Raw genomic sequence first — 15109 nt, 5'->3', positions numbered from 1 at the left:
TTCCCCGTCTCCTCCTGCCCTCCAACCGCCGGTAGCCCGTTTTTGACACTCCTTCCCGCCCTCATGGCCGACGCCGACCGCCTCGCCGGAGCACCGCCGCCGCCGGCTCCTCCGCCTCTACCCCCGATTCCCCCCAGGCCGGCGATCCGGGTCCCGTCGGCCTCGGCCTCCGACACCTACCCGCCGTTCTTCTCCGCGCCGCTGCTCCCGCTCCCGCCCGTCGACGCGCAGCTGGAGCGGTGGCTGCGGCGGCTGGGGGCCTTCCTCGCGGCGTCGGGGCTCTCGGCGTCGACGCGGGCGGAGGTGGCCCTCGCGGCGTCCGTCCTGGCCGTGGTCGGCGTGGCGCTGCCGGCGGCCGCCGTCGCGCTCTCCCCGTGCCACGACCGCGGCGTTGTCTGCGACGACTACGAGGTGGAGCTCTTCGAGGAGTTCGTCATGGTCTCGCAGGCGGCCGCCGCCGCCGTCGCCGTCGCATGCGTGTCCAGGAAGATGGCCATGTACGGCCTCCGCAAGTTCCTCTTCGTTGACCCGGAGCTCGGCATGCGGATCCGCTTCCAGAAAGAGTACGCCGCCAGGATCGAGGTCAGGTCTCTCGTCCCGCCGGTCAGCCCCCAATTTTTTTTTTTTTTTTTTTTGCTTAATAATCTTGTTTGCTTGTTGACTAGTCCACGAGTTTCCCGCAGCTTTTCCTTGATTCATGTTCCAGTGAGAGAGCGCGCGCTTCCAGCAATTTCTTGCCTACTTGCTACTATTAGTAGATGACTACGAAGCTATGATATGCATCATTTTGTCCAAACATGTAAGCTCGAACGATAGATTAAGTGGCATCAGGGGGCATTGTTTATATATATCCTGCTTAGATTCAGGACGTGTGCTTGTTTCAGACTATCTGGCAAACTACCGAAAATCTCAAGCCTCCTGTCTGGATCCTCTTCTACAGTATATGTATTTTTTTGCCGCCTTGGATTCGTTGGTCCTGGTCGGTGGATCTATGTAGTTGATTATATCAGTTACATATGTATATGCATGTGCCTTCTTCTGTCCCCATGTGAATCGAGGTCATGGGCGTGTTAAAGCAGGTTTGTGTTTCTGCCAGGAATCAGTTTTGTCGCTGACTCTGAATCAAGGTTCTAGTGTTATGTGCCACATGTCTGTTTCATAATAGATTCAGTTATGCTCTTGAACACAAGACACGCCATTTGCATTCAGCTGCTATTTGTAACGCAAGTTTGAATTGCTAAGTGCTTACGAGTTTTGGCATTCCGCTTTTGTGCTGACGAGTGCTGCGGCCCCTATGACAGGACTTCTTCCGAACGCTGCTGTGGTGGATATTGCCATGCTTTGTCGTGAAGGTCACCCGAGAAATCTTCCGCTTTTCGCACATGCTCCACGAGTCAACCTGGAGAGCATTCATCGTGTTCTTTGCTTCCATCATCTCATGGATGTATTTGACCACAATTGTGCTGTCTTCGAGCCTGCTTTTCAACTTGGTTTGCAATCTTCAAGTTATTCACTTTGATGACTACGGCAAAGTTCTAGAGCAAGATGCAGATCCTTTGGTCTATATGAAAGAGCACCTGCAGCTCCGCCATAATCTCTCCAAAATTAGTCACAGGTTTCGCATGTTCCTTCTGCTGCTCTTCTTGTCTGTTACAGCAAGCCAGTTTGCCATTCTTTACAAGACAACAGCATACAAAGGACCAATCAATTTCACCAATGGTGGTGATATAGCTGTGAGTACTACATGCTTGTTTAGTCCGAAAAATAACACAAACTTCCCCGTCTTCATATGCTAGTACAAAAAGATCAGATTATAGATACAGTTGTTTATGTGCTGCAGGTGTCTTCAGTTGTTCAAGTTGTCGGTCTCGTCGTTTGTTTACACGGAGCTGCTAAAATTTCTCATAGAGCTCAAAACATTGTTGCAATAGCTAGTCGGTGGCATGCTTTAGCGACATGCTCTACTGATTCTACATATGGGAGCACCCCAAACGGTTCTACGCACCTTGCGACCTTTCCATCACAAATGTTTCTGAGAGATTACTCTGAAAGTGACTTGGAGTCTTTGGAAGGTGGCTCGGTGAATGGCGGTTCTCATAACTCAGCTCAATTGACATCTTACCTGTCCTCATACCACAAGAGGGAATCGCTTGGTTAGTATGCTAAAGCTTCATTTAAGTTTGCATTGATAAAACTTATCTTAAAACTCTCTTCAAGTTGCATTGCTTAACCATTCTTAATATTGTTTCTGCTGGCAGTGCAATCATGTTATTTTACTTTCCTTCCTCTTTTTCTCATGCGTTTTCTTCTCTTGCGTTGCAGTGCTCTATCTGCTAACCAACCCTGGTGGCATCACGCTATATGGCTGGACTGTTGACCGGACATTCCTCAACACGATCCTGACGGTCGAGCTAACCCTTGTGTTGTTCGTGCTCAGCCAGACCATTGTGAGCCCAGCGAGTACATCGTTCAACAGTTACATGAGTTTTCGATGAATGGAGTTTGGTGTCAGCTGCAACATTGTGATTTTGGTTCAGAGAGCATGACACCCATAGAGATAGCAGGGTTTCTATGCAAACATCGGACATCGGCGAAGTTGATCGGTCCTATACAAGCTCACGTTGTACACTTTCTCTGGGAAAAAGCATGGTTGGTATTTCTTGATAATTTCCAGTTTGAGCTTGATCGTTGGTAATGTGTCATGCACACACATACCGTCCCTGCTAATGCGAAGCTTGCAATTGCCGGACATAGTCCCGTTTGATCGCTGGACTGTGTAGGGTACAGACTGACCCGGTTGTATCTTGGTGCAGTTTCTGAGCTGCCACCGTCCCTCTCCATGTGAAGGTTTTTTTCGGGAAAACTGCTCCATGAGAAGATGGTCTTGTCTCTATTTTTTGAAACAAGTATGGTCTTGTCTCTTGATTTTGCTGTGTATATGTACATGCGCTGTTGTATACCACTCGATATCTACAAGACTGAGTTTCTTTACTAGTTTTGTCAATTCTGCTGGATTAAGTGATGTACAGTATATGTTTTGACGCATAAAGTGGAGAAGTAATTGAACAAGATCTCTATCCGTTGCATTCCTGGGACAAAAACTCTGAATGTTCTCGCCTGAAAGGGCAAAAATACACACGCTTGTTAGGAGGATTTCAGAAAAATGATTATTCCAGATTCTCTTTTTACGAAACAGTAACAGCCTGCTTATTTTGCCAAAAGAGTGTCGATTAGAGATTCAAAGGCGCATAATATTCGGACATACACCGGAACCTCTACAGGATCAGTGATCGCCGGAACAGCAGATTTCACCCTGATATAACAAAATGACCAGCCACGATTAGAAGAATTCACAAACGGGATCTAACCTACCAAGCATCATACTCCACGCAAACGATCAGAAAAGTCATCAAGAATAACAAGTTCACAGCATCTAGGGTTCCAGATCAGCAAGAAAACACGGCCCTAAGATCTAGCATCCTCTGGGTATCAGATCTCAGGCGTCTGCGGATAGCTGCTTCTTGTGCTTCAGAATTAACCACTATTTCTACTCCAGTTCTTAGCAAATGCTGAATCCATCGGGATAACCACCATTCACAATGTTGCAGAGGTTTTAGATTCACCTAAACAAGAAACCAACAAAATGTCACCCGTATTAGTTTGTCACTTGATTCAGATCATTAAATGCCTGCTGAATCCAACGGAGAAACTCAATAATAACCTTAGTTAGTGACACACTTGATTAGAAACTTCTAAACAGAACTTACCAGCAAGAGGCTAGCGGGGGCTGGAGAGATCCTTCTTCTTGTTCCTAGTAGACATTGCGTGCGACGAACCCTCAACATTAGTAGCTGTTTTTCCTTTCTTCCTCTTTTGCCTCCTACCATCGAGCATGCCACTCTTCTTTGATTCCCAGGCCCCGATTGGCTTGTCAAGGACATCCTCACTCGATACCGCCTTGCATATCATATCAACCACAGCCCTAGAAGGTGTAGCAGGATCACATTCATTTGCATCATCCAGTAAAGTCAAAGATGCACTCCCTGTCCTAGGGATATTCAGCCAATCCATGATAGGGTTTTCTTTATCATATAGTTCAACATCCATCATCATCCAGCAAGGATCAAACTCTTTATTTCCCTTGCCATCTTTTTCTTCGTTGTCTATTTTGGATTCTTCGGTCCGCAGCCTGAGATTGTAGCGGACATAGACCAACTTGTGGAGCTTTTCATAAGCTAGCTGGTTTTTTGCTTGTGCGTGCATTAATGCAAATGGGCTCCAGTTACGCTCACACCCACTAGAGGACATGCACTGAGACACGATTCGAAACGCATAACCCTGTAGTATTCTGACTTCTCCTCCATATAGCAGCCACCAATGAGCTGGTCCCGCTTTGCCAGCTCCATGCCGAGCTAATTCTTTGTCAAACCTACCACTGGAAGAACGGAACATTTCAAATTGTTCAAGTGCCTCAGCTGCATTTGCAGGTGAGTCTGCAACCTTCTGAATAGCCATTGTGAATGCTTGCATATAATGTGGATTGCTGGCAAGATCATACTTGTAGTGAGCGTCGGGATCAAGCATACCAGCTGCAGAGGAAAGAGAGTTAGATAAGTACAAAATGCACTGAAGGGGGAAAAAGTTAAGGCATATATTAGCTTAGTCTTAATTTACCTGCAATCATGAGAGTGTCATTGTACAGATCTTCCACCCTCTTGTCCACCACATCTATTACATTCTTCAAATCTTCTGACCCCTCTTTAAAAAGAGAGAGCAATTCTTCCCTAGCAGCCATCATCCTAGGCATAAACCCAGAATGCATCCTTGTCTTATGTGCATACTGAAGTACAGCATAAAGTGGTCGCATTATACCTAGCACCCACTCTACTTCTTCCCACCAAGAGCGGCTTATTAAACAGTCATACGCGTAGTCATAATCTGCCTCCCTGCTCCAGGAGCCGTCGGCCCACTCATCCGAGACCATCCACTGCCTGAGCTTGTCTTGGATATCCACAAAACTTTGTAGGAACACAAAGTCAGTTCCAAACCTTGCAGCGTTCGGTTGGATCAACTCTCCAATCTTAATTCTCATTTGATCATGCAGCTCAGAATGATTGTAGAAGAACCTACATATCTGCTTGGCGCTAGAGACCACCGCATCAATTTTGGGGATGTTTCCGATGTCCTTGAGCATGAGATTAACAGTCTGAGCTGCACATGGCTGCCAAACAATGTGTGGATACTCATTGATGAGTTGACCACACGCTTCCTTGAAGCTGGACCCGTTCTCTGTCACAATCTGAACCACGAAGCCTTGCCCAATCTCCTCCACGACCACCTTCCGAACTGACTCATAGAGATATGGGACACTCCGCATGCGTCCGGTGGCATCGACAGACTTGTGAAAGAACATGCGCCCGTCGCAGGAGATCATGAAGTTCAGAATGGTCGTCCCGGTGGGTCCTGTCCACGAGTCACACATGACAGTAACACCACACTGACCCCAGCGTTGTTTCCAGTTGGCGATATACCTCTCCAGCTCATCATACTCAGCCTGAAGGCATGGTCCGTCTATTTCTGCCGCTGTAGGAACGTGCTGAACCGCCTTACCAAGCTGCTGCGTCAGTCTCATGGCCTCTCGGAAATGCGGGCAGTCGGCTTTCTCGCCGGAAATGCCGTTGGCGTGGAAGAACTTGGCCCAGGCTTCCCCAAGCTGCTCGCTGGAATCCTTTCCGATGGCACCCTGGAACCGAGGCAGCGTGGATGCCCTGCCGGGAGAACCTGGATAGTACCCGAAATCAGCAGTCACTCTCTGCCTAGTCCTCAGTGCAGGCTTGTTCTTTCTGGCAGCAACAGTACCTGCAACCCATCCATGTAAGCAAAAAAAAAATAGCAGCAGCAATCTGTAGGGGGGGGGGGATAAATCCCATCAGATGAACATTCTACATTTCTAGTGAAGATAGGAGACATGTTCCATCAGAGGTAATGTTCTGTCATTCCATCACACATCAAGAACCATACAAGGATGCCTATCACAACCTAGTACATATCACGGACTGAACTAAACAATGCGGGCTCTGAAGAGGAGACATATTCCATCAGAGATAATGTTCTGTCATTCCATCACACATCAAGAACCATACAAGGATGCCTATCACAACCTAGTACATATCACGGACTGAACTAAACAATGCGAGCTTTGAAGAGGAGACATATTCCATCAGAGATAACGCGCCTCTCTACAGTATGAAGCTAGTGCTGATGATACCCTAATTTCGTCTGTGACAGATCGAGAGCTCTACGGATCACTCCGGGGTGAGTTCGAGCGGAAGGCCATTAGTTTACCGGTGCGTGGTGAGCGCAAGCCCACGCGGACGCCCCAGCTGGTGCTGCTGCTCCCATCATCAGAGTCCGATTCCATGCGGATGCGGCGGTTCGAGCCCTGGTCTGGTTCGGAGGAAGACGAAGTAGCCGCCGATGGAATGTTTGGGGGAGAGATTTTGGGGGAGAATCAGCCAGCAACAGTGTGGGCCAAATGGGCTTCCTAAGGCCGAACAGGCCGAATGCAAGATGGCAAACGCGATGCCTTCAAAAGGACCCGGAAATTTTCAGTTCGATGTACTGTAGGTTGGATTTTATCCTTCGATATTGTGTAGCACCAGGCAGATACACAACAAACAATCGTTGTGAAATTGTGATGTGTGAGGAGATCCAACTGGATTAGATCAGATGGATAACAGCCCCTTTGATATATTGTGTAAAACCAGACAGTTATAGGACAATGGCAACTCTTGTCGTAGTCCACCTAGGATTCCAGGTAATTAGGCTGACATGAGGTCATGGATGAAACAACTTGCCAAGTTGTTTGACGAGCTTGGTCGGTTTTCAACTTGTGTTGGAATAAATTGTTCCCTCGTGCCAAGTACATCAGTGCAGATTCCTCTACTCCATACGAAAACTTACACGAGGTGCACAGTTAAGACTCGGTCCAAATGAGCAAGACACGTTAGTTTGGAAGCGAACCCCTGCAAGTACTTGGTCCTCCAAGAGTGCGTGCGTACAAGCACTGCTTCAACAACCTCGCTCTCCCTCCAAATCAGCAGCCCAAGGTTATTCCACAACAAATCATTTGCTCAACCAGGTTTGGTGGCGCAAAGAGATAGCCTCATGTGCAAACGTTTGCTTGGAGACTTCTTCGTATGGCTCTCCCCACTGGTAAGCGAGCAAGCAGATTTTCCAAACATATAGATGAATATTGCTCTAGGTGTGGAGGTATGGAAGATAAGATGCACATGCTCTTTCTTTGTCCTTTTTCTAAAGCTGCATGGTTCTGCAATTCTTGGCATATATCTAATTAACCCTTTATTAAAACAGAGTTACTTGCTGCAGCTCACAACTCTCTATTACTGACATGATCAATGCTTTGCTTTCCTCTGACAACCCACGGATAAATACTACAAATCTATATACTTTTTTGTGGTGTCTTTGGAAAGCAACAAATGATACCCTTTTTGGCAGAAAATTCCGAAACCCCGCCCAGGTGTTTACTGCCTTTAACGCCATTTTGCAGGGAAGTAATCTGGTAGGAATGTTGCCGCACGCAAACCAGGGCTGAGCCTGTGCGAGGATCAACTGCAGCACCTTCACCCTACCATCATGGAGACACAGGCCTTGCTCAATTTTCTGTGATGCGGCATGGAAGATAGATGAAAATGCTCAACAAGCTCCTACTGGAATTGGTATTTATATACAGGTGGATAATAACCGCCATTTCAAACAGCTGCATATCGCAGCCATATCTCCGCCCGCTGCATCTGCCCATCAAGAATTAACTCTACGTCTGTAGCTATCAAGATGCCTATGTCAGGATGTAGGTCTTTGTCCAGGCAGAGATATCCTCTCTGATCTAAGCATGAATCCTTTCAAGCTGCTTTCTGTAAAGTGCTGCTGATTTTAATAAAATCTCTATGTTCAAAAAAAAAAAATCCAATTACTTCTAGCATTCCAATCAAGCAGTGAAAGAAGGTCTCCGTAGCCAAAGAAAAACCTATAGTGCTCAGCAGTCAGGACACTGCGCCATACATAGCAAAACTCTTTCAGCCAGTCTATCTGAACAATGGGGGAAAATGTGTGTACCACGAAAATTGGCTAGAAATATGCACCTGGAACGGGGAGAGTGCTGGCTATACACAACATGGGTTACAGAACAGAGAGCTACATATTGAGCTACCAATCTAATGGCCCCAATGATGCTAAATGAAGAATCAATTTTGACTCTATTCTATTTGGAAAAACCTAGTAGCGCTACAAAAAAAAAGTATGTCAAAACTTCAGTACATCCCTTTGAAAACGGTGCTTGTTCGGCAGATGCTTGCTCCATGTTCCTCATACTCTTCCTTCGTGTGGCAGGACTGGATGAGAACAGATAAAACACTTAATTCCATGCATATCAATTTATTCATGTGGACAATAAGTATGATTGAATGAATAGCCCAATTAAAAACAGCACCATCAGTAGTAACACGAACTGAATGACTTCCAACTGAACCTTGGCTTTTTACCGACATGTAACAGTTAATATAGCAGAAATATACGCACGGTTACCCACTTCTGCATGTGAAATGAAGTGTCAAGTGACAGGTACCTCGAAAAATTCAGGGCTAGATGCAGCTACTGAACCCCCGAACCAAACTGCATAGCTCTGTATAGGATGGGTGACCACGTTGACCTCAACAGGCTGACATCACAATAATAGACAAATGAAACATACACATAATCAGTCACATGTAGACTATTGATTACAGCAGGCTTACATTGAAATATGAACAGATATAGAAAAAACCAACTATTCATGCCATTAATAGAGAACCAAGCATTGCTGTACTTACTTTCACTTCCACATGATGACGGGCATTAGTTGCAGCAACACGATCATCTACTATCTTCTTTATATTATTTTGGAGTCTCTTGTGGAAGTCTTTAAACATGGTAGTTCCACCAGATAATACAATATTCTGCAAATAGTACAGATTTCATACAGTATCACATTGTCAGCATGTCACTCCTTATTGGCTTATTCTTAGATGTCTGCAGAGCTCAAAGAAAGCACCTTATACAAAGCTCTCCTCGTGTCAATTGGTGCAGATTGAACACAGCTATCAATCAGTTCAGGTAAAGGAGTGGAGAAATCAGCAGAGTACATCTCAGGATGGAAGAAGATCTGCATTAGTGTAATTACAGAATTACACCTGATTCCAACTACTCTTCTTGTGTCAAGTTTTCAAGAGCAAGTGCACATGGAAACTGTCACCTCTTTCTTCTAATAAAACATGTAACAACCAACAACATTAAGCTCACAGGGAAACAAACATGGAGTTATTAACACCTGGATTTCTTTAGAGCTTCTAGAATATTTCATAACCTACCTATACCAATGCTAAACCATAGCCCTGGAACAATCCTGAGCTACTTATTGTTTAGTTCCTCTGTTCCCGTTTTATAAGGCAGGCTTAATTGGTTGCCAAATGTCCTATAAAATGGAACGGAGGGAGTATTTATGAATAACCGAAACATGATCCCAGTTCCCAATATATTAGTCAACCTGTCTTCCAGTCAGATGATTCTATAAGTACATAAGGCACTGCAGCCTTCAAGTTTAAACAAACAACAGCATCCATTGCTCTGATGCCTGCTGACAAGAGCTTAACATGTGAACCATCATATTAGCACTTTCACACATTTAAACCCCCATTGTTTTCCTTATTACTGAAGATCTTAAAGAGTGAAATGATTTCTTCAAGTAACCATAAATGTTCCATCATACTATGTAGTTTTAATCCAATAGTGTAAACCAAAAGAAGTACAATGGATAAGTATAAAAATACTGAGCACGGACAAACCTCTGGTCCAAGAAAACGCTCATATCCAATGTCAAATGTGTACGGAACCCCAGTCTTTGGTTTGACTGCGGACCATTGTTTGACATATTTACTAGGCTTGCTGTCAAGTTTCTTGAACTCCTGAAGTTGTAGAGTTCGATCAATAACCCCATATCATATTTGTGAACACATGAATTCATACAGAAATGAATGCATAAATGAGTTGGCATTGCAAAAGAAAAGCCCAAAAGGTAGGTGTTAGTCATTATTAAAGTAACACAAGAAAATATATGCAGCATGTAAACCAGTTCCATGACAAAATAAACACATTTCAATAGTAATTTCTGCAGAGAGAATATATTTTAAATTTTGGCTTACATGGGGAAAATTTAAGTCTCAACTATTCCACTGAATAATATACTTGTGATCATTGGGCAGTAAAGGACAAAACACATAAAATCAAGACATTAGTTCTAAGCAACACAATACCTTGACAATGTCTGAGGAAGTATAGCAATACGTTTCTTTCACCCTACGAGCTATATCCAAAGCATCATCAGGTGGAAGAAGCTCACCTCTTTCCTGCATATTGCAAGATGGTAGTAAGTACTAACAACATTTTTTATCATAATACAAGTCTTAATAATCATAGAAGCAGTCATGTACGTGCAGAAATCCACTGCCTCTGATCACCAGTATATGCTGTTTTGGGGACCCAGGGTATTCAAGATGAAACTTCGACCGCCGATTTATATTAATACATGTTGCTTGAGTATATTTTCATAATGGATCTACTGATATCTTCATATTCATAGAGATGGTCAAATTTTAAAATGTCTGACTAGGCCAAATCCAATATCGACAAACATTTGTGATTGGACAGAATATCATGTTTTGCTAGCTTCTGCAGAATGGACCACAACTAAATATTGAAGGCAGATGACATGTTGTGGTCCTGCAGCAAAATGGAGTTCTTACCCAGATGGCAACAAGCAAATTCCAATTTTCCATCTTAAAGTATGTATTTTCATTCAATCAGTATTCATTAAATTATAATTTAGATTAACAGGCCACTCAAATACTACGGTAGCACTAGTAAATAGCTATGGTTCAATTTTTTCTATATTCGTGTGGTTCAAATAACAAATAGCAATGCTTCATGATAGATCATGTTAACAAAATTAATTTCTTGTGGATCATGTAAGGTCTGCAGGCAAAATATTGGGGAGACTGGAACCTCAGATATCCTTACAAAAGGAATGGAAATTCTTCCAAGCTGATCAATCAAACCATCCGTTCAGGCAAGCGCAAAACTAACGTCAGAATGACAAGCAATAATGCACAACCGATCGAGGGCCTATCCACTAACGTGAATATTGATCAGGAGGCTTCACAAAGCTAATCCATGAAATTATTTAACTGATTAAGAATCATTTTGAAATTGTTGACCAACTTGTAGTGTTATCCAATTATCACTATCGTTGAACTATCCAAACAAATATTATAACGTAAGGAATATTTACTGAAGTACCTACAAAATAAGTGATGATCTCTTGTTAGGGTAAAGCAATCCTACAAATAAAAACTTCTAGCGATAAAATTCAATTCTGTAGGTAACTCCATACCACCGAAATATAGATGCAACTGCGTCAACATTAGGGCACCCTCTACCCTCTTCAAAAAATTGAACCTAACTTTTCCAATGAGTAAAGTGAGTACAGGGTACCCTAATGGTGGCCTACTTGCATCTAACACTCAAATTTATAATTTAGTAAATTGCTATTCAACTGTTCTGGTTTAGTAAAATACTGCACAAACTCGCTTCTACTAATGTACTCCCTCCGTACATAATATAAGATGTTTTAGACACTTTTAAAGTAGACTAGATACAAATCAGAAGGAGTGAATCCACACACTAAAAATAGACTAGATACACACAAATGCGAATGAACCTTCAAAAGACCTTAAACGTCTTATAAAACCAAACAGAGGGAGTACTTACAATATACCACTGCTAGATACAGAACCTATTTATGAACAGCAAAAGAACTTTGACACCTTAATGTAACCCTACAAAACGTGGGAAGAAAATTAAATACCTGTAAGAGCTGCAGAACAAACTGAGTTACATCACTTCCAGATAGAGGAAAAGACTTTATGCTGCTCCCAATTACATAGCCGTTAACAACTGGCACAATATGTGGGGCTCCATCCCCAATGTCAACTACTACACCTGTCATATCAGACTGACAAAATATATTGGTCAAATTTAATGAGAACTGTTATATCTTGCCAGAACACTTGTTGTTTAGATGAGACTACTTCATCAATGTGCATTTCTCCTAGAGTTTAAATAAGCATTGAGTTTACAGTTGTATGTGATTTTGCATCTTCTTTGCTGCTATTTATGCCTAGAACACAATAAATAACAAAAATATCTTTGCAGAGCTTCACAATACGAATTCCCAGTAAAAACAAATTTTAGCTGGCAGTAAGTTAATAAGCGCTCACTATGGCCACCAGCAAGTGATAAAAAAATAGCAGTAATTTTATGATTGCCACAAAATGGTTTCATTTATTTCAGGTTATATTTACGCTCAAACTCCACAGTTCATACTTACGAAAAGGGAATAGCAAAATATATGTCCAAAGTGGTATAGAATTTCCAAGGGCTGGCAAGCAACAGGTATGCATGTGTAATGTTAACCCAAAAATGAACTGCGATTTTGTCAGAACATGCAAGGAACTATGTACTACTACTAAATTTGTGAAATGGGAATTTATCTTAATATCGGTACGAGACTAATACGAGGATTTTACATTGGCAATCTGTTCAATCGTTCACAAGGCAGTGTGTTCCAGTGAAAAAGATGAAGTCCACATGTTGATAACCATACTTGATAAACATAAGCATGAAAGGAGGTGATTCAAGACCAACCTCAGAATCCGACTCCTCTTCAGAAAGACTTTTCAGATACGCAAATCCAGCAGAGAGGCTGAGCACAGATTGGACAGAAATATATAGACCAGGGACATTAAAGGTCTCAAACATTATTTCACCCATACATTCACGACTTTCAGGCGTACTGACAGGACTATCTGTAAGAAGGAAATAGTGTTCCTCAGGATTGCAGCGTAGATAATTGAAAATGGATTGCTGCCAGAATCTCTCCATTGTATCCCAATCATTAACCTGGAAAGCAGGGATAGGGACATGACATGGTGGCATATTGCACAAACGAAGGACAGTGTAATAACGAATGAAAATGTATATATGCATACCTGACCATGATGAATTGGGCTTCTTGAACTGTACAGGCCACTAGATTTGAAATGCGAAAGAGCCTCGTCCCCGATAAAGAAATCAAGGTCAGCCATGACACCTGCATTGTACTGTGCTAACCAATTTGCACTGCTGCACTGCTCTGATTGGTCCAAGAAAGATTCATTGACAGCTACTACGGTAGGGATGGTGAAAGTTGGTTCAGAATTACCAGCAAACCCAAGTTTGCTATACCTACACATAGAAACACACAAATTATGTAAGGAAACATGGCGATGGCCTTAAGAGAGCAAATATTTGCAAGGGGCATGCTTTTGAAATAGCCGAGCAGCTTTGGAGAAATCAACACAATCCAAGTTCAAGAGAGACATTTGGGTGTGGGCAGTTATTTCCTGCCTTCTATCGCTTTCATTTGCATGTAATAATACACATAATACATCAGATAAGACACGCTATAGTACTTCCTAGTAGACTACAGTCTAACAGCAACGATAATTTTAAGATAAAGCACTTGAACAACATTACAGATATAATCTCAAAAGGTTTTTTTCGACAAAGATAATCCCAAAAGGTAGAAACAGTTTCGTTTGTCGAACAAAAGAATCGCACATCAAATGGGTAATATCTCTGGATGTTGAGTTGATAGATCCAGCATTAAACAGACAAATACTGCATTACCGGCACTGAATGGACCGATACCTAGTTCAAGTAACGATGAAAATAAGATAGCTGTAGTAGTAAGTCCATAAACCCACTTTTGAATAGTTATTACTACCTAGGTACATCATAGTACTCTTTTTCTCTAATAACGCCTGTCAATGAGCGTCGTTTGTATTATAGGTTCAGGTTCATCGCACTCTAGATCACTCAAGCTACTACTGTGAATGTTGCCTCCCAATTAAGGAGCGAGGTCGCATGACACGAAGTCACGAAGCACATTTGTTCCCAAGCCAATCGGCAGCCCGATCCGACCTACTACCATTTCACCACCTACCGCGGTCAGTGGGAACACCAGGAAGACGCACTCGCCTTCCTGCGCCCGCACAAACGGGAGAGAACAAAAAAGGAGTAAAACCTAGCTACTGATGCAGGCGCAGACGCGAATCACGCGAGCGGGGTCGGGCGGAGGGATTGGGAGTTTTACCCTGTGCCGTTGTCGAAGACGACGGCGGGGCGATCGGAGGGGTCCATCTAGGAGGGCGGCGGCGGCGGCGGTTCCGCGCCGGCTCATATCTCGTCCGCGGCCGCCCGGGGAAGCATGGGCGGGCGAGGGCTGCCCCGATCGCTCGGGCGAATCGGTGCCGCGGCCGGTGGGGGGATCGATCCGCGCGCAGCGGGGTTGGGGCGGGGTGGAGAGCTCCGGGGAGGAGGGGGGCGCGTCCGGTGCCGGTGGGCGGTGGTGGCGAATGGGGTGGTTGATTTGGTTGACGACGGAAGCGGGAAGGCGAGTCGCAGGGAAGCTTGGTCCTCCTCGGTTGTCTTGCCGTGGCGTGGTCGGAGATGGAGGCGCACTAGTAGGTGTAGGTTGGGTCCGCACTTGCTGCACTTGTGGATCCAACCAAACAAACCACACCACAAGGAGCACAAAAGTTGGGGTTCGGATGCAAAGATACCCGTCCTCTTTTTCTTTCTTTTTTCAAAATAGGGTTTCTCGGCTTCTGCATCATTATGATGAACATGGCCATTTATTAGAAATAGGTTCAAAAGTAGTATTGTTTACAACTCACGCATCACCAATGATTAATACAAAATTCAACCATCGAAAAAAACACATATTGTGACTACACATCAACATAGCCGTCTAGTATGTCGCCAACCAGCCTGGCACAAGATATCCTTAGCGACCATCAGGAACCGTGTGCATCCAGAAACCATGGCATCCGCTGCCCCTCCGGAGAGAGTAGGGCCCAAAGCTCGACCCAATGGGAAACCATATGGACAACCTGCA

At 44.0% G+C, this 15109-nt stretch overlaps 3 protein-coding genes across 3 annotated transcripts; 1 reads left to right on the top strand and 2 right to left on the bottom strand.

The window, feature by feature from the left end:
* On the top strand, positions 1–2991 carry LOC127314395 (uncharacterized). Its single transcript, XM_051344859.2, has 4 exons — positions 1–582; positions 1302–1733; positions 1841–2153; positions 2323–2991. Exons 1-4 carry the CDS (start codon positions 64–66, stop codon positions 2493–2495), a joined length of 1437 nt encoding a protein of 478 aa, XP_051200819.1. The 5' UTR covers positions 1–63; the 3' UTR covers positions 2496–2991.
* Positions 2992–3404: 413 nt separating this feature from the next.
* LOC127314394 (uncharacterized) lies at positions 3405–6583 on the bottom strand. The gene is made up of 4 exons (XM_051344858.2): positions 6346–6583; positions 4675–5859; positions 3768–4589; positions 3405–3623 (listed from the first exon to the last, which is right to left on the bottom strand). Exons 1-3 carry the CDS (start codon positions 6419–6421, stop codon positions 3778–3780), a joined length of 2073 nt encoding a protein of 690 aa, XP_051200818.1. The 5' UTR covers positions 6422–6583; the 3' UTR covers positions 3405–3623; positions 3768–3777.
* Positions 6584–8050: 1467 nt separating this feature from the next.
* LOC127314396 (actin-related protein 3) lies at positions 8051–14636 on the bottom strand. Its single transcript, XM_051344860.2, has 10 exons — positions 14306–14636; positions 13161–13395; positions 12817–13071; positions 11978–12124; positions 10368–10460; positions 9900–10019; positions 9110–9220; positions 8889–9014; positions 8645–8737; positions 8051–8411 (listed from the first exon to the last, which is right to left on the bottom strand). Exons 1-10 carry the CDS (start codon positions 14350–14352, stop codon positions 8331–8333), a joined length of 1308 nt encoding a protein of 435 aa, XP_051200820.1. The 5' UTR covers positions 14353–14636; the 3' UTR covers positions 8051–8330.
* Between the last annotated feature and the right edge of the window lie 473 nt (positions 14637–15109).

This window comes from Lolium perenne, chromosome 7 (genome assembly GCF_019359855.2).
Source record: "Lolium perenne isolate Kyuss_39 chromosome 7, Kyuss_2.0, whole genome shotgun sequence".
Taxonomy (NCBI): domain Eukaryota; kingdom Viridiplantae; phylum Streptophyta; class Magnoliopsida; order Poales; family Poaceae; genus Lolium; species Lolium perenne.
Note: the sequence above shows the minus strand (reverse complement) of the source record. Positions and strands in the feature narration are given on the sequence as shown.